Below are 24,081 nucleotides of genomic sequence, written 5' to 3' on the forward strand. Positions count from 1 at the left end.
ACAGAAAGTAATATCAAAACATGAGCAAATAACAGGTAAATTACACAATATAAACAAATCACTGTGGCCAGTGGCTATAATCATAGCATTGATAAAAGAGGATTGCCATAAGTTCCAAGTCAGGTTGAAAAACAAAGAGAGAAACTGTCCCCCAAACAAAACTAAAGGAACTCTCAACACTGAACTTTAAAGAACAAATAAAAGATCAACAGCAACAATGAAATATAGAACAGAATTTCCAAAACTGAGACATAATTGCATAATGTTGAACTTTTATGCAATGAGAATTTCAGGTGAAGAAAAGAGTAAAAGTAATATTTGAAATAAAAATGCCGAGTATTTCATAACTAATGACACATATAAAGCCAGAGGCTTGGGAAGCTTAAGTAACATCAAACAAAACAAATAGCAAAAACTCCTTGTCTAGAAATGTGGGGTCAAACGGATTGAAATTGAGAACACAAAAGCTGGGGGTGTAGTTCAGGACTAGGGGGTGTGCCTGACACATGGGAGGTCCTGAGTTCAATGCTCATACTGAAAAAAAAATCAGATATTTTATGAACATACTTGAAAAACTAAATACAAGAAACCTACTTTAAATAAGAAGCCACAAATTAGTTAAAAGTTAAGGGATTAACCTGATACAGTTTTGAACCCCAGTACTCATAAGTCTGAGGACCATGAGTTCAAGGCCATGCTGGGCAAATTACAAGATCCTAACTGAACATAATAGAAAAATATGCTATAATTCTGTCGTGGCGTATTTGCCCAGCATGTGCAATGAAGGCCCTGGTTCAATCCTCAGTACAAAGAAGAACATGACTCCTTAAGGAAAAGGAGGCATGCTAACATCCATCCCAAGAAAATAGAAGTAGCTATGTCGGTTCTATTTTGAGCAGACTTTAGAGCAAGGCGTACCATCAGAATTACAGAAGGGAATTAATTATACAGTCATAGAAGGATTACAGAAGGCAGAGAGTTCTTAATGAATATATGTCGAATGATATAGTATCAAAATACATGAGGCAAACTAATGGAAGCAACTACCAGGGGATGCAGAACAATACATTATTCAGGTTGGATATTTTAATATTCTGCAGTTTGTAAGAGATCCAGCAGGCAGGATTTCAGTAAGAGAACAGCTGAAGACACCACCATTTAATTAGATCCAGTTCACATTTGTGTGATATGTCATTCACCAGCTGAATAATACATTCTCCACACACCCATATGAAGTATCCCTCAGTGTAGACCACATTCTATGCCATAAGAAAACCCACTTAACTAAATTGAAAGGAATAGGAATCATACAAAGAATGTATCCAGGCTAGCACTGAATTAGACTAGAAGCCAATAACAGAAATGTAGCTAAAACCATATATTGCTTGACAACATTTGGTTAAAAGACGTCTCAAGACATCTTGGAACAAATGAAACTAAAAACAAAACCTATCCAATTCTAAGATGCACTTTGTCTTTCTGATTGACTTTGCTGTCATTCTTGCCTAGACTGCAAGTCCTCCTGTCACTTTCAATGGGATGCTCAGTGATGCTGACATGCTAAAGCAAACTAAGCTTGTGGTGGTTTTCTTTGAACGAGAAGCCAAATGAGAAGGCAGACGAGACAAACGCAAAACAAAAGGAGAACTCAACATTGAGAACCATCATCTTGTGAGACCCAAAGACTCAGGATGATGGGAAACTATGAGAAGCAGGAACAGCAGACAGCACCAGGAGAAAGCTTGAATGTCCAATCTGATGAATCAAACAAGACTCAAGCCCCTCAAAGCAAGAGATGATCTTATCTCCGATCTGCTAAATGAAGCAAGCAGAGACTGTACAAATTGATAAAAGATACAAGCAGACACCACATGCTGTTTGTTGGATGGGCTGGTCCTCCATGGTTTTCACCAGCTGTAGGAGCCTTGACTCTTTGTGTGTTACAGAAACCAAGGTTACCTTCTGGTGAAGGCTGCAGTTAAGAAAGCAAATTTTCTGTATAAAAAATGATTCCCCAAAAGATGCTGATGTCCAAACGGATCAGGCACCATACCTGCCCGTGGAAACACTTGAGGAGTTGAAATCTATAACAGAGATTGAAAGGTAAAGGTTCCCAATTCCCCAGAAAGCCAGCTGGACCTGACAGCTCAGCTGATGATGCTGGGTGTGGGTAGCCTGGTTTGGTACAAATGCCAATGGGAAGTTTCTGCGTTGAGCCTTTGGGAGTTAGAGTTCATCCGCTGTTATACATCTGAGAAAGCAGAGTGTGGCTTTCTTGTCCTGTTCTAATACAGTTCTGGGATAATCAGTAGAGACCTTCTGTAACTAATGGTGTGTAATGTTTTACTCTTTTGGCGTTTTGAGCCCCCTCCCCCCCCCAGCTCCCAAATAAATCACACACAGCAACATATTCTTAGTGATGAATGCCCGGCCTTAGCTTGAATTGTTTCTTGCCAGCTTTTCTACTTCTGTGGATGAGGAACTAAGTGGAATGGAAAGGAATATTATAAAAGTCCTTGTGATTTTTGTTGGCAGTTCTGCCCTACATCCAAGAGGGTGGTGACCAAATGCTCCCACTCTCTCACATGACTAGCAGCTCACAGTTGTTCCCTGCCCAGAGGCATTTGTGGTCTTTAAAACCTCGTTCCAAATGTTTAGTATTTGTTGTGTTTCTCTGGGACCCAGGGAAGAGAAAATTGAGAGCAGAAAAATGAGACCTTGACCTTCCAGTACTGGTTCCCCATATCTTCCCTGTTTTCCTCTCACTTGGGGACCATGGAGCTGCTCTACCAGCATCCCCTGTGACACACCATGTAACATACGTCAGGTGAATGCTTGGGTTTTAGAAGGCATGTTCCCCTCTCCTTGTGTGCACTCTAATGGGAAGGAGCCCTTGGGATGAGAAACAGAACCCGTTTCATTCACCGGATCATTCCTAGAGCACACATTTGCTGAAACCTATTTGTTCGACAGTTTGCAGTGAACTGATGTCAGGCATAATTCTGCACATGCCGTCCCTCTTCTGGAAACCGGCTATGTGGTGAGACATAACCTATCCTTAAGGCGCTTGCAGAAAATCGGGGATAGACAGCTTCAAAAACAATACACGAGAAAGCATGTGGCCTTGTAGCATAAACTACATAAGCAAATTACGTGAACAAAAAAATGCAATCGAGATAGTCACACCAAGCTTTTGTAAACGAGAAATAAAAGGTTCAACACGCTTTTTGGAAATGTCTCTGGAGGAGGGAAGAGTTGCCGTGGAGAGCCTTCCCCTCTCTGCAATCCCTGATGATTGTACTACATACTGATTTACATAAAATCATAGAGAGCCGAGAGAACCAGCCGGGCAGTGTTGCACTACAGTCTATTTACAAGACAAGCCAGGTTATTAAAGCAATAATCTGAAGGGGAAGCAATAAAAAAGAATAGTAGCCCTCACTTCCTAGAGAGCTAAGAGAAAGTCATTTATATAATCTTGTAGTAATTGAGGAAACATAAGACTCACAGAAGCAGCTTCCGTCTGTCACACTGTCTGTCCCCGAGGCCGTGGCTGGTCACAGTTTGCTCCTCATTAATACTGACTGACATCTGATGAATGTTCACGGCTGATGTTCCTTCTGCCCTGGCTGCAACTGTATCTGGAGGAGCAGCCCGTGGCCTCTGGCCTATGCCCCTGCAGGCCTTCTTCTCCACAGGGAGGTGGTAGGCCGCCCTTGGCAAAGGCTCAGAAATGCACTGAGTAGCAAGAGAGGTACTTGAGGCCTGGGCCTGGAAGCCTGTGTTATCCCTTCTCGAGCTGCTTGGTAACACTATATAGGACAGACAGGCTTTGTATTCTGAGGCAAAAACTAAAAGCCCGGCGCTTTTTCTTTTCAATCTTTATCCTCTTGTTTGTCAGCACAAGTAAACGTCTATTTATTCATTGATTTGTGAATAGCCAGCCCCTGCTCACACCCTGGAGCTAGGCATTTTTGGCAGGTACATGAGGCCTCCAATTTAAAAAAAATCAAGTAGATAAAAATTCTTTTTTTCACTTTGTTTTGAATCAGGGAAGTTTATCTGGTGCTCATCCCTGGTCCCTTGAAGAGTTGTTCAGAATTGATGGTGGTCTGCACAGGCATTGACTACGAAACTACCTCTGTGAGCAGATCTCACACCGCGCTGAACTCAGCAAGGTCATCAACCTCCATTTTCACACAAATCCACAATTTGCAAGCCACATAAATGACAACGAATCCCAAGCTCTAAGTGGGCTAGTCTACTCATCTCTGGCAACCATTTCCAGGACTGCCTGCAATGATTTCTAGAAAGCTGATTTATTGCAGATTGGATTCTCACTTATAGTGTGCATACACTTCTTTAATGACTCAGAAGTCGCCGCAGGCAAAGCATGCATATTCCAGTGACAACATTGCACAAAATGGCATGTGCCAAAGCGTGTGGACGGCTTCAAATGGGTCCCTGGGATAACTAGTGTAAAATTATGACTGAGGAAAACCAATTACTTCAAGAAAAAAAATTTAGTCAAGATGCCTAGAAAAAGTATCCCCTTTTCGTTTCTTTTTTATTTTGCAAGATGTACTGTAAAATCGCTCTCAAAAGCTATTGTTTCGAGTGTCAGGTTATTACAGTAGCTCCCCATTTATGTAGCTGTGCCATCTGAGCTTCAGTCCCCCTACATGAAAATGGAAAACAGAGTAAGAGCATTTACCTGGGGTAGAACGGAACAGGTGCTCTTCACCTGGTCCAGACTGAAAGCCAACGTGTGGAAATTATTCACGCTGTTGTTTGTTTTTAAATCAACTGCCTGCAGGTACCCAGTAAAAAGTAATAATAGTCTAGATCTTGCTTTAAAATGCTTTTTAATCTGGGGGGCAAATCTTCACAAGAGCAGAGATCTATCAAAAGGAAGAGGCAAGAGTTTGACTCTTCCATACAACAATATTTAAAACCGGGACTTAGAACCAGGAAGACCTTTGTTCGGACTAGAATCACACCAAATGTCAGACAGGTGCTGAAATGTCACCATTGATTAAGCATGACTTCAGTGGACAAGTAGCTACATCGCAACCAAAACCTCCTCTCCCTGGCCTTTTTCCAGAACACGTGGCTTCTGTTACTACTTTAACCGTCTGTACTATGCTTAACTACCCCAGCTGCAACTCAGTTGTGACACCCCCGCCATACATCCCCAAGTAAGATCAAATCTTTCTTTGACTAAAGTTATCACAATCGGAATAAAATTCCATCCTTTAAATGAACTGCAATCATAAAATTTGCCTATTTAAGGAGTGCATTTCAGTGGTTTTTAGACGATTCAGATGTGTACAAACATCATTTGAATCTGAAACCCAGTCCCTTAGACCAATGCTTCGCATTTTCTCCCATTCTATATTTATTTCTCTATATAAGAAGTGGTGTCACAAATTAAAGATTCAGTCTGGGCCTTTTAGACACACACACACACACACACACACACACACACACACACACACACACACATACTTCTTTCCATTTCAAAATCAGTGATCTTCTTCACAAAAGAGAAAACACAGAAAAAAACAGAGGTAACTAAGCATACTTTTCAGAGCACTGCAGGCCAAAGCCATTGAGAAAGAACAGACTCTCTGAATTTCCTCCAGCTTGGCTTCGAATAGCAAGAGCCAAAGCTTTAAAAAAAAAAAAGGAAGAAAATGTTAGTTATGTAGGCTAGTTAGTTAGCTATAAACAATAGATTTCAAAGAAAACTTGAATTGAATAATTGAATAATCTTCATTTTTCCTTCATTTGTTTTTTTTTGTCTTCATCTTATTTCTCATGGTGTCCCTTTAAAGAATCTGAAAAATGAACAGTTAAGTGTCTAGGTCCTTGTCATTGCAAGAGTCACATGGATACACAACGCATGAAGACAAACAATTGCAGTACCCAGGACACAAATGAGAGCAATCTGCTATTTAGGTTCAAAGGGGTCCAATCCAGTCTTGGGAAAAGGTACAGACTCGATGGTACAGAATCCCTAAAATGGTCTTGAAGCAGAAGTCTTTAATTTTAAGAAAATCCAGTCAACTGTTTAAAGAGAAAAACTGGACATGAAAAGGGATTTAATACAGGCACGAAGTGGTTCAGATCTGCTTTATTTTCCTGCTGAAAACCAGGAGATCTGAACCAGCACTCACTTCTACAGATAAGGAAAAGTAGCTACATCTGGTGAATTTGTTGACCCAATTTGGTGTTCCAGCTTAAAATTTCCAAAGAAGCATGGTTTTTTTTTTATTAAGTTGTCTAATCATCTACAGCTCCTTTTCTGAGAATATAATTGTCACAGGAGCCTGGGCCAGTGCTCTGTTCATGCCCATCAAGGGAAGCTATTCCTCAGCCCTAAATCCAGGCCTAGCATTCCAACTACTCAAAACACGAAAGAGTTAAGGCAGTTGGTTAGGTCAATGACTTCCCTAAGGGACCAGCCCTGGGAAGGAGGGATCACCCTTGGAAGGCAGGTTCATCTTAAGCCATGCTGATGACATAGGGTGAATAATTATCCCTTTAAGAGGTAAGATACTTTTCCTTCCCAGAATTCCTGTGCCCAATAGAGACCCTACAATCCAGGATGAGGTCCTGTTGCATATACTTTCTACTCATACATCTTTCTTTCCAGTTATAGAAGAAAAATTCTGAAATTTTATCTGTTTCTTATCACATATATTCCTCTAAACCACCCCAGTACCTTTGTGTTAAACTCCTCTAGCCCATACTCTTTGAGTCCCTGTTACTATTGACTGTGTCTAATTTTTTTCTAGTAAGTTACATAATGACTAAAATCGTTAATATAAAAGAAAACCCATAAACATATCACCCACCCATTCCTGGTCATTTTGCAATAGCCTTTTAATTGGAGTCCTCTATAATTGATTCTTCTCATAAATCCTAAAAAGAAATGATGAAGACATTGCCCAGAGACAGGTGTGTAACTCAGTAATTAGAGTGTTGCTTTACGCGGAAGGACCTGCATGCTAACCCCAGCGCTGGATCCGACACACATGGTGGTATTATTCTGGGACTCTAGACGTGGAGGCAGGTGAATCAGAAGTCTCAGACTGCCTTGAGCTACAAGAGACCTGATCTCAAAAGAAATTACCAGGTCATCACTTTATTAGTTACCATACACACTGTTTCCTCTGTGATCAGAGTGGAAGCAAACTCCTTATGACCATGTGCACTACTACAATAGGTACTTAGCAAGGTAAGTAAGGACAGCAGGAGAGCCTGGAGCCTCTGCCCTTGCTGTGCATTCCTTGCCCACTCTAGGATATCACTCATTCTGGGAGTGTCTATTGGCAACTGGGGGTGCTTCACCTTCCTTGCTTCCCTTCCAGTCTCACTACGCAGGGCATAACTGAAACACCATACTGGCAATTTTTTTACAGTTCTAGATTCCTCTAAGGTCATTGTCCTAAACCCGTATTCACTTTGGCTTAGCAACATTTAGTCGGGCAGACCTCCCCCACCCTTAGAGACGATAATCTGTGTTGGAGAGGCTACACCCTGGAGCATGGGTAACCCTCTGAGAGCCTGCTCTTGCCCTTAAGCAATCAGGAGTTCTTCAGACCACTGGAACTAAGACGATGACCACGAGTGCTTAATTATGCATGGCCCAGTTCTTCTTCTACTTAAACCTAACGCTGTGTGTCAGTCCCCCTAAAATGATGCCGATATCATCAGATCCTTTTTATCTGTTCTTCCCAATGTGTGCATTATTAAATTTCCTTCCTCTGCCTTGCACAGTTATTCATCTTTAACTAGGATATTGGAATGTATGGCCATGTTATTCTTCTGGGACGCCTGCAGTCAATGCTTTTGCTCTAAAATTTTAATTATAAATTCACTATGACATGATCTTGTTAAATTTTCTGAAGCCTCTCTCACAATTTTTCTCCCCAATTAGAACAGTAAACTCATTTCTACACTAAGACCATGCATCTATTCTTCCCTGTCTCCAGGGCAACCCTATTATCTTTCATTAGACATTGGTTTAAATCTTACTTTTCCTTCCTACTGTCAAATTAAATTAAGTTTGACCTAATACTGCTTCCATACATATTTTAAGTTTGGACTCAGGGTTTATCAAGGAGAATTGCATCTGGTCTGCTATGCGAGACTAAAGTTGTTCTCTCAACAATAACTTCAGTGGGCTTTATCATTTGATGGTACTTGCCTTCCTTCCTTATCTGTATCCTCCACTAGAACAATGCTATAGGAAAGAGAATCTGGATCCCCTGAAGCCTAGAGCAATTCCTGGCACACAGCCAGGTGTTCCATAAATATCTGTCCAATAAACAAAGCTGTAAATGTACTGTTGGCTGTAATATTCCTTATGAAATAATTTGGGATTCTTTCAGTTCCTGGGTACTGGTAAAAAGCTAAGTATTTTGTGAGCACCTTAGTCTTTGAGGTGAAGTGATGCTGCTGTTGCTTTTAGTCTTTCAGATTTGTTTTGCTTTATCTGATTAGTTATTCCAATAAAACTTCTCATCTTTCTTGTTTATTTAACTTGAGTTAAGCATTTTGTCTGCACTGGGTAGCGTATTTAATTACCTACCTTGTATTTGGTACATTGACTTTGTATGTATGTCCTAAAAACAAATGATTGGGACTAAATTGCCTGCTGTCATTTGTATTTGTCCTTGATAGACACCGATTTATGGTTACGCTATTCAAGTATCCAATACAACCTCTGGCTGGAAAATGCAACTTCAAGACTGGGGAGATGGCTCAGTCATAAAGTGCCTGCCCTGGAAGCATGAGGACCAGAGATCAGATCTGAGGCCCCCAGGAAGAAGGCAGGTGTGGCCACACACACCTATAATTCCAGTTATGGAAAAGAGGATCCCTGAAGCTCAGTGTCCAGCAAGTGTAGCTGAATTAATCAGTCTCCAGTTCTCTGAGGGACTGTGTCTCAAAAAATATAAAGTGGAGAGCAAAGGAAACACCCACTGTTTAACTCTGGTATCTCCACACATGCACTTGTACACGTGGACACTTATGCACACACCTACAAGAACTGGCACATACGATGCACACACATACACACAATAAGAGAAAGAAAATACAGCACAAAATGCTAAAATATTTTGTAGTCTGCGCTGCAGCTACTTCTATGTAAGGCGGCACAAATATTTCACAGCTGTGGAGAAGAAAGAAAATGATTAAAGGATTTCATGGGCTCCTAGTTTTGTTTTGCTTTATAAAGAGGTTGATTGGGGGCTAATGAATTTGTGTTTCAGTTTGTTTGAAACAGACACACACCCCACACATGTATACCCGTGTGTGTGTGTGTGTGTGTGTGTGTGTGTGCATTTTCATCAAAGAGTTCTTCATTGTATTCCACAGAGACAAGCAAAAACTGAGAGGCCCACTGGGAAAAGCAGTTTTCCATTTACAGAGCTTACAGGTCGGCAGCACATTCAGAGAGAAAGACAGGCCAGTCTTCTTGTGATGAATTTCTTTTATATTTGGACACAGAAGTCAAATGCAGCCATGCTCTAGTTCTCTGTCTGGTCACACATGAAAGAGATCAATAAATCATAGGCCAGCTTACTTCAGTAAGCCTCAAACTAAGATTTTATGAATGGACCACAGATTTGCCCGTATAGCCTCTACTTAGCAACAAAAATATTTTTAATTTCTATCAGGCTTAGCTGCTCTTACAACCTTACTTCAAAAATTCCTCAAGTCATGAGACTAAAATCCACTGATTCTGTGTTTTGTCATTGACCTGGCTCGGTCCAATTTCCAGAATCAAACATTCTGATCATTTCTGCACGCGCCCACAGTTATCTGTCCCCTCAATCACCTTCTCTTGGAAAAAATAACAGTCCTGGTTATGTTCAATTATCTGCCTATTTGGAACCTGAATCCCGGCAAGAGAGGGGGGGGGGAAGGAAGAAAGGAAGGAAGGAAGGAAGGAAGGAAGGAAGGAAGGAAGGAAGGAAGGAAGGAAGGATACAAACCAAACCTAATGGTGAACACCTGTAATCCCAGCACACTTTGGAGACTGAGGCAGAAAGATAATGAAAGATCAGCCTGAGCTATAAAGACTTCATCTCTAAATTAATTAATTAATCTTTCTCTAGACTGTTTAATTTAGATGAGAAATTCCAAGCATCATTTGGGGCTTAATGGTACCCGGTTATCTCACCGAACTTCTAAACTTCCATTTTCTTTCAAACCATCTATTTTTTAAAGATATTCATATATCTACTTCACCCCCTCTTTTCATGCCCTTGTTTGTTTTCTATATCACCAAGGAAACCAAATAGTCAGTCGGGATTTATATAGCTCCAACCAGCGCATCAGCTCACTCACCTCCATGTGCACAGAGATGTCAGGCCTCCCCTGAAAAGCCTACCCTCTTGTGCAACATCCCTCTTGTGCAACATCCTGTTTCCTGCACAACAATATTTCCTGGGCTCCAACAAACTCATTTTCCCTGTCCATCTAAACGTCTCTATTTCTATCCTTATCATTTAAACAGAATTCAAATGCAAATTCTGTAAACTCTTCCTTGAACTACTTAATTTTAAGGTACAAAATGCTTCTGTTTATGGCTAGAATCCACTAATGAGTGAGTACATACCATATTCATATTTTTGGGTCTGGGTTATCTCACTCAGGATATTGTTTTCTATAAAAAAAAATGCTTCTGACATTTTCAGGTTCCACTGGTCTCATTTTCTCTGTTTCTTAGAGTTGACCTCTTAAAAATCAGTCAAAGCTTTGTTATATGCCTTCCTAGTCATTCCTTTTTTCTGCATAGATCTCTTTTCTCCCTTATGTTACAGGAAACGATTCATATGTATCTGATTAGTAACTCTGTTTATAACTACTAAGCCAAGTGTTTTATATTTTTATACTTTAATGTATATGGATGACATTTTGTCTTCTTTATTTTTGTTTGTTTGAGGTTCTTAGCACTGTACTCCACAAATCTCTTCGTGCTATTATAGTAATGCTGGGCTGTTATCCGCTTCCACACTCCGCCTAGTCTTCACCCACATCTGGTCCCTGAGAATAACATACATATAACGCTACTCAAAGCCATCTATCTGCTTAGGGCCCCAAGGGTTCTATGTCCTCACATCCTTCCTTGCTCAGCTCTTTTTCTCTTCACTCCCATGGACCCCTCTCCTAGTCTCCTCATTTCCACTAGTCCTGACTCTTCTTGCCCTGAATTCAAGTCCGTAGCCATGGTGCTACCGTCATCTTCTTTGTCTTCTTCCACCATGTAGTATAACAGTAAAGTTCCTAAGTTTTTCTCTCAAAGTCAATCTGTCATTCTCTTCTCAGTCTCATCTATGACAATCAATAAAGCTGCCATCATTTCTTCTACCATCATCCCCAATACCTCCCCCTCAATACCTCAACCTGGTAGCTATAGGAACCATGTTAAAAGTGTAAGTCAGAGAATTTGATTGATCTACTTAAAACAATCCAATGGCTTCCATCTCGGTCTAAAAGTCTGGATAACTGATTGGTTATTGGGTATCTTCCTTTCTAGGTAGTAAACTCTGTGAGGAACTGACTTTGCCCTTTTTTAAGTATTAGTTTTCAAGGCTTATAAGGGAGAGTCAATGAAGGTTAACAGAATAACAGAAAATAAAGCAAGCAGTCTGTGATGTAATGTTTCCCTTAGCTATGTTGTCTGTGTCTCGGGTTTCCCTTGGGCTGCTGAATAATCTTCCAAATTTCTAAATTCGTTTCTTCAGTCCCTTCCTTCACACCCTCATCCTTCTCATGCTTTAGTTTTTATTTGTTGATACTCAGTCTGACAACGTAGGCTTGGACAGCCTTGAATTTACTATTCTTTTTATTCTTGTTGTTGTTTCATTTTGTTTTGTTTTTTCCAGGAAGGGTTTCTCAGCATAGCCCTGCCTGCCCTGGAACTTGCGCTTGTACACCAGACTGGCCTTGAACTCAAAGAGATCTGCCTAACTCTGCTTTCCAAGTGCTGGGATTAAAGGTGTGCACCATCATCACCCAGTGAATTTACTATTCTTAGACTGTCTTCAAATTCATAATTTTCCTGTTTATATTTCTCAGTGCTGTAATAAGCAATACCATACCCAGTCATTAGTTTGGTTTTCATCTATGCACGGCAGAGAGTGTCCTGATTGGAAGGTGGTCTGTCTCTGATCTCCATCCCAGCATTAAATCACCCCAGTGATTTAAACCAATTTCCCCTATACTTTTTACTTGAGTTGTGGTATTCTACTTTGGTGGTCAGATTTGCCTCCATCGGTACTGTTCCAGGATTCTCACCAATGTATCTATGCTTCCTCCACAAAATAGAACAGCTGTCTTGTCTTTACAACTTGAAATGATACATATATGCCCACTACCTGCAGAGAGCAATGTCAGTCACTAAAACTGAGATGGAAGAGAAAGGGAACAAGCTCAGAGCTCATCATGTCCCTGATATGGCGAAAGGCTTTCACTAGCTGGAAGTCAAGAGATTTAATACAACTCTTGACTTGAAAGATTGTCTGCATATAGATCATCCTTTTCTTCAGAAATGCTTCAGAGTATTAAAGCAGCTGATAGACCGTGTCCAAAACCAATGTGGCCTTTGAGTTTAACCTTGCTTTTTTCTCATCTATCAGTCTGTATTTTCATGAGAAATTTTCACAAACAAGGTTAAGGCATATATTTATTGTTTAAACTTATGTCTTTACCTTTTTGCCCCATGTTTATAGTAAGAATTTCTTTGACCTCTTCTGACTTAATGGTTTTCATTTAATCAATTGTTCTTTCTCATCTTAAACTTGGTAACACACTCATAAGCTACCATATAACTTGTCTATGAAAGAAATCATCCAGATAAAAAAAATGAGCACATCTAAACATTTTTACATAATCTTTTATACTTAGATGTAGTATACTTTTTTATACTTAGATGATGTATACTTTGAAAAAATGCAATCTAAAGATCCCAAAGGCCAAAGACACCCCTTGTCTTGCCTTGAGTGTATGCTATTCTCCTTTTCTCTCCTTTCCTCTCTGTTGGAATACATTGCTGACTGGTTAGAGGTTGCAGTCTGCCATAGCCTGGCAGCTTTCTCTAAGTTTGACAATATGGAAACATATTCCTCCCTCTCCAACAAGGCTTCCTGCTCTCCATCTACCCTTATCTAGAGAGTATCCCTGGGCCTGGAGGACTAAAGGCCATCTCTAAACCAGATGCCTGATTCATCTTTAGCTTGACCCTTGGCACAGATCCTTGCTAAGAAGCCTTGTGCTAGAAGTTCTGCTATTGGACCTTACACCAAACCTAGTGATAGGAGTGTGCCACTTAATGCAAATTAGGGTTTGTTCTCAGGCTCTCTGATCCTATATATTCCTTATACTCTGGAATAAAATTGATCTGATTCACCAAAGTCTGACTCCTGGGGGCCTCCCTCCATCTGTGCTCATGGGCAATGTACAAAGCTTTCTGTCACCCCTTGTGCCCTCCCCGCTTCTTGGACCGACAGCCAACAGGCCAAGAGGGAAAGAGGACACCCACACCTTTTCCTCCTCTCTTTCTCTTTCTTTTATTTTTTATTGTTTTTAGAGACACGTTTTATGTATCTGAGTCTAGCCTGGACCTCACTATGTAGCCAAGGCTGACTTTGAAGAGCCAAGGCTCTTCCTGTCTCTGCCTCCTGAACATTGGGATTACAAATATTTGCTATTGTACAGTGTTCCTTCTGAAGTTATTTTCTCCACAGTCAATAAAGACCCAGAAGCACCTGGGTGTTTCTAGTTTTTTCTCTAGAGAGAATTCCACTGTTCAGGAAGACTATCTAGTCAGATCTCCTGCAGTCAGGGAGGGAGCAGGATGCTTTCAATTCAGTGCCAAGTTTCTGTGTGAGGGGAAGAAATTCCTTTGCTCTCTCAGCAGGGTCCCTGTGGGACATGACAAGCCTTGTGTCTACTGTTTCTCATCTTCCTCAACATCGTAGGTTCAAAGAAAAGACTGCGGCATTCCACATTCAGGTATGAAATTATATATGCAAAAATAAGCACACATGCTTCAAACATATGGACCCACTACTAATTCTTTTTTGTAAACTTGTTAATCTCAGGGTGGCAACTATCACAATTAATTGAAGAAAGAAGAAAATTGCCAGTGTATCATTCATAGACATCAAAATAACATTATATTTACTACAATGGGATGTTTTCTCCCCCAAAACTGACATACCCGTGTCTAACTGTGTATTAATATTGGGTGTATTAAGCTACTTTTAATTAAGTCAAATCTATAGTTCATCCCAAAGCTTGGGACAAACTGGCAAGGTCCTTCAGCTGTTTTTGTACATGTCATCCCAGAGCTGTGAGAGAAAGCAACTTAGTCTGACTCGCAATCTGGGTTCCATCTCAAGAAGTTCAAAGGACCAAAACAATTACCTCTTCGAGGACATCGGCCAACTTGCTGAGGATTTCATCAGGAAGGCTCTGGAATGTTGGAACGCTGGAAAACAAAACAGAGTGTGATGTTGAACACCTGCATGGCAGCTTGGTACAACACATATGTCTGCATGAAAGATGAACATCTGGAGTTTAAGACTACAATCCCATTTACGCAGGTTTCAGAGCTTGAATAGAGACTACAAATGAGGGTGTGTGCATCGTGTGTCTGATACCTGATTTACAGCATAGTCTCAGGAAAGCAGTGAAAGAAGCATGAACACCCTGCTGGTAGCGTGTCGCTCTGATTCCCATTGCTTAGGGCACAGCATACTGATGGATTTCCAGGGTCTATGCAGAAGCACAGCAATTCACCCAGGATCACCTGCTCCACCAGACTTACTGCCCTGGCCTGAGCGAGGGGGGTTTTCATTTCCAGAAAGCAATCAGTTTCAACAGCTGGGAGGGACAGAAGACACTAGAGCAGCGGTTCTCAACTTGTGGATCTTTTGAGGGCCGCATATCAGATACTTACGTTATGATTCCTAGCGATAGCATAATTACACTGATGGAGGAGAGTATTTTACTCTATCATTTTATTTTTTTTTAATCTATAACTATCTGTACTCTGTCTCTTTAAAGACTTTAACCTTTTTTTTAAGGCATTAACTTTATTTTTTATATTTTTTAAGCCTACGTGAGCCATTTAAAGGCCTTTTATGTCTGAATCTTTTTTATTGTGAATCTGTAATATTTTAATATCTAGGAGCACTTCTTAAAAGGTTAACCACTTTTTAAAAACTTAAGTTGCGCCAGGTAGAGGTAATATGGTACCGCCTGTTTACAGCCAAGTCTAAACCTTAACTGTGCTGTTATTATGGTAATTACGATAGACCTGTCTGAGGTCAGCACAGTTTAGCATGGCGGAGCAGAGCCAGAGCTGCTACTGCCTCAGTCATTTGGTGTCCCTGAGCTGCACACAGTTACAGGTACACAGCAGTCCACATTGGAGCTGCACTCAGCAGTTTAATTTTGATACTGAGCGTGCAGCACAGAAACTCTTTTAATCCAAGTCACAGCCGAATCTGACGCGCAGAGCACCGCACAGTCTGAAAACACCTCTCTCTCTATGGCGGCAGGAATCCGCAAATGCTGTCCCGCTCGCCTAAGCCTGATTCCGCCATCTGCCCAGGTGCAGGAAGGGAGCAGTGAGCCATTGGCATGGTCTCAGAGTACTTTCTTTCCGATCCCAAGCGGGCAAGGTTGTTAAGTGGATTTAGTCACCACGTTGGAGCGCCAATCTGTAGTGTGAAGCGGTGGGCTGTGTCCCGCCACCCGGTTAGCTTTACCCAAAATAATTACACGGAAACTGTATTCTTTTAAACACTGCCTGGCCCATTATCTGTAGCCTCTTATTGGTTAATTTTCACATCTTTCTTTAACCCATATTTAATAATCTGGGTAGCACCACGAGATGTGGCTTACCAGGAGAGATCTTAACCTGCGTCCATCTCGGAGAGGAGCAGCATGGAGACTCACTATGGCGACTGCCTGAAGCGTCTCCCCAACTCTACTTTCTTGTTCCCACAATTCTGTTCTGTCTACTCCACCTACCTAATTTTCTGTCTCTTAAAGGGCTACTAAATATGGGTTAAAGAAAGATGTGAAAATTAACCAATAAGAGGCTGAAACTATGGGCCAGGCAGTGTTTTAAAAGAATACAGTTTCCATGTAATTATTTCCGGGGGTAAAGCTAGCCGGGTGGCGGGTGGCGGGATGCAGCCCCGCCGCTTCACACTACATTACACGTAGCAAGGAAGTAATTTTATGGTTGGGGGTCACCACAACATGAGGAACTGTATTAAAGGGTCACAGCATTAGGAAGGTTGAGAACCAGAGCTCGGGTAGAGAAAGCTGGTACCCTGAGTTCTGTAGGTTGAGAATCACACCCCTTTCTTGTTCTTTTGATGAACTCCATTTCAGCTCATGAGATGTGAGATGAATTCGTGTTTCCACAGGGAGTATTTGTGGAAAATACACGCTACAACTGAGTTTTATGATTGGTTGCTGTCTTTAAAACCCCTGTTACTTCTATGTGACAACTTCTGTTTAAATACACGCTCTATGAGAAGCATGGTATGTTTTCATGAGAGCTATGGTCCATGAGGAAAAAAATACTATTTCCTTAACTGTGCAGGACATTAAATGAAAGCAAAAATGTTTGGAGTTAGAAGGATATTTTTAACTTATTATGTTTTATAATTTTAAATGTTTCAAAACACTGGGCTGAGACTGTAGGTTTAGCTCATCGATAGAGCACTTTTCTAATACGCACAAGGCCCTGGTTCTATCTCCTGCACAAAAGAATTGAACACCATTTATTACTACAAATGAAGAATCCTTTATAAGAAGAATCATTAAGGAAGGAACAACTTTGGGGGGGAGGGGTAGACAGATGGTTCAGCAGGTATAAACACTGGCTGTGCATGCCTGGGGGCTGGAGTTCAGATCCCAGCCCCTACATCTATTTCCCAGCACCACTGCAGGGTTGAGAGAGAATAATTGCATAGCCTTTGCCGGCTGACAGTTTAAGCGAGCCTGAACTCTGGGTTGTGAGAGACCCCACCTCAGAGGAAGGAGGTGGCGAGTGACAGAACAGGACACCTGAAGCCTTTTTCCTGCCCTCCAAGAGCAGATACGCACATGCACACATGCACACGCACACACACACGTATGCACGCACATGCATGTGCACACATGCACACGCACACACGTATGCACGCACATGCATGTACACACACACGTATGCACGCACATGCATGTGCACACACACGTATGTACGCACATGCATGTGCGCACACACACACACACCACACAACACACAACACAACACACCATACTCAAGCATGAAAAATATAAGAAATGACCAGTAACGTCTGATTCACTACTGGACTTAAAATGAAAAATCATTCATCAGAAAAAAAAAGTGATTTCCTGCTCATTAGTTACTCTGAAAACACTCTGTTCTCTAAAATTCAGAGATCTATTGTTCTTTAAACACCAGATATTTTCTATTGTGTAACTAATCTGCTTTCTAAGAATTCTCTGTCTGCCAGTAGTGTGAACTTCAAGAACAATACAACCGAGGATAGTCAACTTAAAATTATATCCAAAAAAAATAGATGAGTTGAATTTTCTCAAATGCATCAAAAGATATCAATTGAGATTCCAATAATTTTGGCAAATGGTAATTCAAGATAGGGCTTTCTGGTGTGAAAAACTGAAGGCAAAGCCTTGTTAGCACAAGCTTCCAGACAGAATGTTAAACACGAGAAAAGCATATTTTATGGTTAAAAAATGTATTATAATAATTTGCATGTTAATTGCAAGTAATTCTTACAGCTGTGTTCAAATAGTTCCTAAGGACTTGCAGTAGGCTTGAAGTAAGAGACCGCACTTCAATGTAATATAACAGAGGTGAATGAGTGTGGGGCTTTTCTATTTGTTTTTCTCATTGAATGAAGCAGAGGCTTGGAATCTGTAATGACAGATGATAGAAGATGGAATTTAAATGCTTTTTATTTGTCAGGCACTGGGGTAAGATTTTTATAGATAACATAAATTTCATTTTTACAACAACCTTATCACCAGCCCATTATAGTCATCCATTCTCCAGATAAGAGTGACCAACCTTGAGAGGTTGTCTGAGGTCACATCACACAACATCAGAAGAAGTAGAAAAATGAAAGTGCCCATTGAGATTAATGTGCTCCTCATCAATAGCTCTCTGAAATATGTCGTTTACAGGGAGGGTACCAGAAAATGCTTCTCAGAACAATGCTTTGCCATCTAGGTGTGGTGACACGTGCAGTCACCTAACATCCAGAGGCTAAAGTAAGAGGACCATCATAAGTTTGGGCTAGCCTGATATAAAGAGAAAGTGCCAGACCATCCAGACCTCCAGTGAGACCCTGTCTCCCCAAACCAAAATTAGCAACAAAACATCCTAGCTCATCACTCCTTTAAGATATGATTTTATTTTTTTTTTGTTTTTTTTTTGTTTTTTGTTTTTTTCTCTCTCATGGTTTATTTTTTTATATTTAAAAATTTCCATCCCCTCCTCCTCCCCCTTCCCTCCCCTCCTTCTCCCCCTTCCCTCCCCTCCCCTCCACCCCTACCTCCCCTCCCTCCCTCTCAAGGCCAAGGAGCCATCAGGGTTCCCCACTCTATGCTAAGACCAAGGTCCTCCCAACTCCCCCCAGGTCCAGGAAGGTGATCGACCAAGCTGAGAAGGCTCCCACAGAGCCCATCCATGCAGAAGAATCAGAGCCCAGCGCCATTGTCCTTTGCTTCTCAGTCAGCCCCCGCTGTTGGCCACATTCAGAGAGACGGGTTTGGTCGCATGATCCATCAGTCCCATTCCAACTGGAGTTGGTGATCTCCCATTAGTTCTGTCCCACCGTCTCTATGAGTGAAATAATTACCCATTTTTATACCATTTGATTGACTTCAGTTATCTTCCAACTTTTTATTATGAAAAACTTCAAGCAAATGGTAAAGAATAGTTTAAGAATTGTCAGTATTATCAATATTAGAATCACTTGTTAACGTATACCATTCTTATGCTACCACTTTCTATTTTTCTACATATGGGCACAATCAGCTAAAGATAGATATAGCTGAATAAATATTTGAGGTTATCTTTCAGATTTCAAAAGTCTCTTCACTAATACTTCAGCAGATAATCTCATAAAAGTGAAGGCAGGAGGATCCTGAGTTTGAAGCCAGCCTGGGCTACACAGAACATTTTAGTCTAAGTTTTAAAGCAAGACACTGTCGCACACAATCAAAAGAAAATAAAAAGGGTGTGGGAGGTTTCCTAAATAGTCTTGATGTCATTACTATACAGAATAAAATTAACTCAATAATATCACAAATATTGTATATTGTCTAAGAATATCTTTTTAAAATTGTGGTTTTTGGAATTTAGTTTTATCTTATGTATATGGACATTTTGCATGTATGGATGCGGTGCACCAACTATATACAGTACCTTTGAAATCTAGAAGAGGCATCAGATCCCTGGAACTAGAGTTATAAATAGTTATTAAATGCCACATGGGTGCTGGGAATTGAATCTGGATCCTCTGAAGAACAAATAGTGCTCTTAACCACTAAGAATCTCTCCAGACTGTTAATTAGTTTCTTTTTCAAGGGACAAAAGAAATGGCTCAAAGGTTAAGAAAACACTCCGGTCCTATAGGGGACAAGAATTTGGTTCCCAGCACACACATCAGGTGGTTTACAACCACCTGTATGTAACTCCAGCTCCAGGGCTCCAATGCCCTCTTCTGAACTCTATGGGCACTGCACTCATTCTTACGCAAACCCTCACAGAGATGTGTGTATATATACATAATTAAAAATTAAAAAAATTAAAATGAGTTTTTAAATTGTTTTTCAGAGAAGACCCAGTTAATGTCAAGACACTGCTTCTGGCTACTGTGTCTCTTTAGCCTTCTATTACATGCCAGTCTACTGTTGACTTTATGACACTGGATTTTGTGAAAAGTCTGGAAAAGCCATGATAAAAGACGTCCAATAAACCTAATTAGTCTTTGGGTTTTATTTGTGACAACCAACTGTATAGAAGTTAATAATGAAGAGGCTAAGTGGAAATAATTACATTACATCCATGAAGAGACATATATAGAATACTAATTACACAATATTGACCAGTGATTATATATATAGAAGTATTTCCTAAGGCATGGACAGAGCATTCCTTCAAATTTTTCATGGTCATCTTCAGAGCTAAAACAATTTTCATAATGACTTTTTGCGTTTTTAACTCTTATCCCTTCATATACAAGCAATGAAATTATCTAAGGGTGAGCTGACACCGGATGCTATCATTTTAGTGATTAATAGTATACATCCTTGCAAGTTCCTGCATCTGTGTGCATGTATTCATGTGCATGTATGTGTGTGCGTGTGTGTGTGTGTGTGCATGTGTGTAGACCAGAAGTCAAAGTCGCGTATCTTTCTCCTTATTTTTGATACAGGGTCTCTAACTCAGCTAGACTAGATGACCTGGAATTCCTAGGGATCCTCCAGTCTCTGCCTTCCCAGCATGAGGATTACGGAAGTGGACAGCAGTGTCTGTTTTTTTTTTTTTGTTAAGTGGGTACTCTGAGTGCCAATGCTTATGGACTAATGCCCCTTACAAGTTGAGACATTTCCTCAGCCCCTGCACCTGATGTCTGATTGCTGTTGCTGTTGTGGTTTGTTGAGACAGTTTCTGTATGCAACGCAGACTGGCCTTGAACTTACAATCCAAAGACAACAAATGGAGATCAAGGGGATACAAATCGGGAAAGAAAAAGTCAAATTCTCACTATTCGCTGATAATATGATAGTTTACATAAGTGACCCCAAAAATTATCCCAAGGAACTTCTACAACTCATAACAATTTAAAAAATTTTTAATTATGTGTATATTCCAGTAATGTAGCAGGATACAAGATTAACTCAAAAAATCAGTAGCCTTCCTGTACACAGATGATAAATGGGCTGAGAAAGAAATCAGAGAAACATCATCCTTCACAAAAGCCACAATAGCATAAAGTATCTTGGATTAACTCAAACCAACCAAGTGGAAGACTTGCATGGCAAGAACTTTAAATCTTTGAAGAAAGAAATTGAAGAAGACATCAGAACGTGGAAAGATCTTCCATGTTCTTGAGTAGGTAGAATTAGCATAGTAAAAACTGGAAATTTTACCAAAAGCAATCTCCAGATTCAATGCAATGCCCATCAAAATTCCAGCAAAATTCTTCACAGACCTCAAAAGAATGGTACTCAACTTCATATGGAAAAGCAAAAAACCCAGGATAGCCAAAACAATCCTGTACAATAAAAGAATGTCTGGCAGCATCACAATCCCTGACTTCAAACTCTAACAGAGCTAGAGTACTGAAAACAGCATAAAAACAGACAGGAGGACCAATGGAAATGAATGGAAGACCTGAATATTAATCCACACAACTTCAAACACCCGATTTTTGACAAAGAAGCAAAAAATATCAAATGGAAAAAAAACGAAAGCAGATTTAACAAATAACTGGATATTAACATGTAGAAAAATGAAAATAGATCCATATCTATCACCATGCACTAAACTCATGTCCAAATGGGTCAAAGGCCTCAACATAAAGCCAGCCACACTGAACATCATAGAAGAGAAAGTGGGAAGTACACTTGAACGCATTGGCACAGGAGACCACTTCCTAAATATAACCCTAGCAGCATAAACACTGAAACAATTAATAAATGGGACCTCCTGAAACTGAAAAGCTTCTGTAAAGCAAAGGACATGGTCAACAAGACAAAACAACAGCCTACAGAATGAGAAAAGATCTTCAACAACCCCACATCAGACAGAGGTCTGATCTCCAAAATATACAAAGAACTCAAGAAATTGGTAATCAAAAGCACAAATAATCCAATAAAAATAAATGGAGTAGAGACCTAAACAGAGAACTCTCAACAGAGGAATCTAAAATACCTGAAGAGCACTTAAGGAAAGGCTCAACATCCTTGGTCATCAGAGAAATGCAAATCAAAGCAACTCTGAGATTTGATCTTACACCTGTAAGAATGGCCAAGATAAAAGACACTGGTGACAACTTATGCTGGGGAGGTTGTGGGGTAAAGGGAACACTCCTGCCTTGCTTGGAGGAGTACAAGCTGGTACAGTCTCTTTGAATATCAGTGTGGTGATTTCTCAGAAAATTAGGAAACAACCTTCCTCAAGGCCCAGCAATACCACTTTTGGGTATATGTCCAAAGGATGCTCAATTGTGCCACAAGGACATGTGCTCAACTATGTTCATAGCAGCATTGTTTGTCATAGCAGGACCTGGAAACAACCTAAATGCCTCTCGACCGAGGAATGGATAAGGAAAATGTGGTACATTTACACAATGGAGTACTACACAGCAGAAAAATATAATGACATCTCGAAATTTGCAGGCAAATGGATGGAGCTAGAAAACATCATTTTGAGTGAGGTAACCCAGACCCAGAAAGACAATTATCATACGTATGTTGTAAGGAGAGAGCTGCTTGTTGGTTCCAGGCTGCTTAGCCCCAAAATAATCACATAGAAATGATATTATTTAAATCAATGTTTGGCTCATTAGCTCTAACTTCTTATTGGCTAACTCTTACATGTTAATTCAACCCATCTCCATTAATCTGTGCATCACCAAGAGGTCATGGCCTTCCAGCAAAGTTTCAGCACGTCTGTCTAGGTGGCGGCTTCATGGCTTCTCTCTGACTCCTCCCTTCTTTCTCCTAGCATACAGCCTAGCTTTCCCCACCTAGTTCTGTTCCTCCCTGCCATAGGCTCACAGCAGTTCTTTATTCATTAACTAATAAAAGCAACACATAGACAGAAGGACCTTCCACACCATATGTACTCACTCATAAGATTTTAAACACAAAGCAAAGAAAACCAGCCTACAAACCACAATCCCAGAGAACCTAGACAACAAAGAATACGCTAACAGAGACATACATGGATCTAATCTACATGGGAAGTAGAAAAAGACAAGATCTCCTGAGTAATTTGGGAGCATGGGGACCTTGGGAGAGGGTTGAAGGGGAGGAGAGAGGCATGGGCGAGGGGGGCAGAGAAAAATGGAGAGCTCAATAAAAATCAAGAGAAAAGAAAAATTAAAACAACAAATCCTGGCTTATGGAGTTGTTGTCATTATTAATAAACACAAAGCACTTAGTAAAAGGGATGCCATGGGGTAAGCACTCAATTACAGGGACATATAATTTAGCTTGTAGAACACTACACTTAACATAGAGCGTGTCATATCACAGGTACTTAAAACATGCAAATTAAAGCGATATGCAAGGAAGCTAAATGCCATAAAGGAATAATGGTTCGACCCAGGATCACACCAAAGAGTTGTACAGATTACACGATGTACAAGAGCCCCTATATGGGTGGCTTTTCACAGGGCAATGAGATTATGTCTTGCAGACCATGCTTGTAACGCCTCATCCTCTCAGGGGGCTGTACCAATCAGCGTAGAGCCAGGAGCATCTCCTCAGTTTCAAAATGCATACTTTGTATTCTGTGCTTCTGTTCTATGAGATAGTCTGCTTGGTGCTGATCTGGAGTCACAGGCATATTTTATTGAGGCAATTTAAGTCAATAAGAATTCAGAACAGAACGTATGCTACTGGTGGACTGAATTACTATTTACTTACTTACTTATTTTTGAGACGGAGTCTTGCTATGTGGCCTTGAATACCTGCCACTCACTCTGTTGCCTGCCTGATCCTGAGCTCATGTCAGTCTTCTTTGGCCTCCTGAGTGCTAGAATTATGTGCAACACCAAACCTGATTTGACAGAATCTTCTTACATCATGCTGTTAGAACCCCCATTTCAAACCCCTCTGATGGTGTATTTTCTTAAGCAAAGCTCAAGAAATCCCAATGTGGCCATCAAATAGATCCCAGGTCAGGCACTTAGCACACACTTTAGTAAACCAACTAAGAAGTGCTTAATAGCATCCAATCCTATGGCTTTTCCAGAAAAGCCACACTGTCCC

At 40.6% G+C, this 24,081-nt stretch overlaps 1 protein-coding gene across 3 annotated transcripts in view; it reads right to left on the bottom strand.

Moving 5' to 3' along the window:
* The window catches only part of Prkg1 (protein kinase cGMP-dependent 1), a 1,221,673-nt gene that overhangs the window by 375,323 nt on the left and 822,269 nt on the right, over nt 1-24,081 (bottom strand). For all 3 annotated transcript variants that reach the window (XM_038325478.1, XM_038325472.1, XM_038325483.1), the window contains one exon: nt 14,449-14,512. In XM_038325478.1, the coding sequence (XP_038181406.1) occupies nt 14,449-14,512 (64 nt within the window). The remainder of the gene's footprint in view (nt 1-14,448; nt 14,513-24,081) is intronic.

Source organism: Arvicola amphibius, chromosome 1 (genome assembly GCF_903992535.2).
Source record: "Arvicola amphibius chromosome 1, mArvAmp1.2, whole genome shotgun sequence".
In the NCBI taxonomy this organism is placed as follows: Eukaryota; Metazoa; Chordata; class Mammalia; order Rodentia; family Cricetidae; genus Arvicola; species Arvicola amphibius.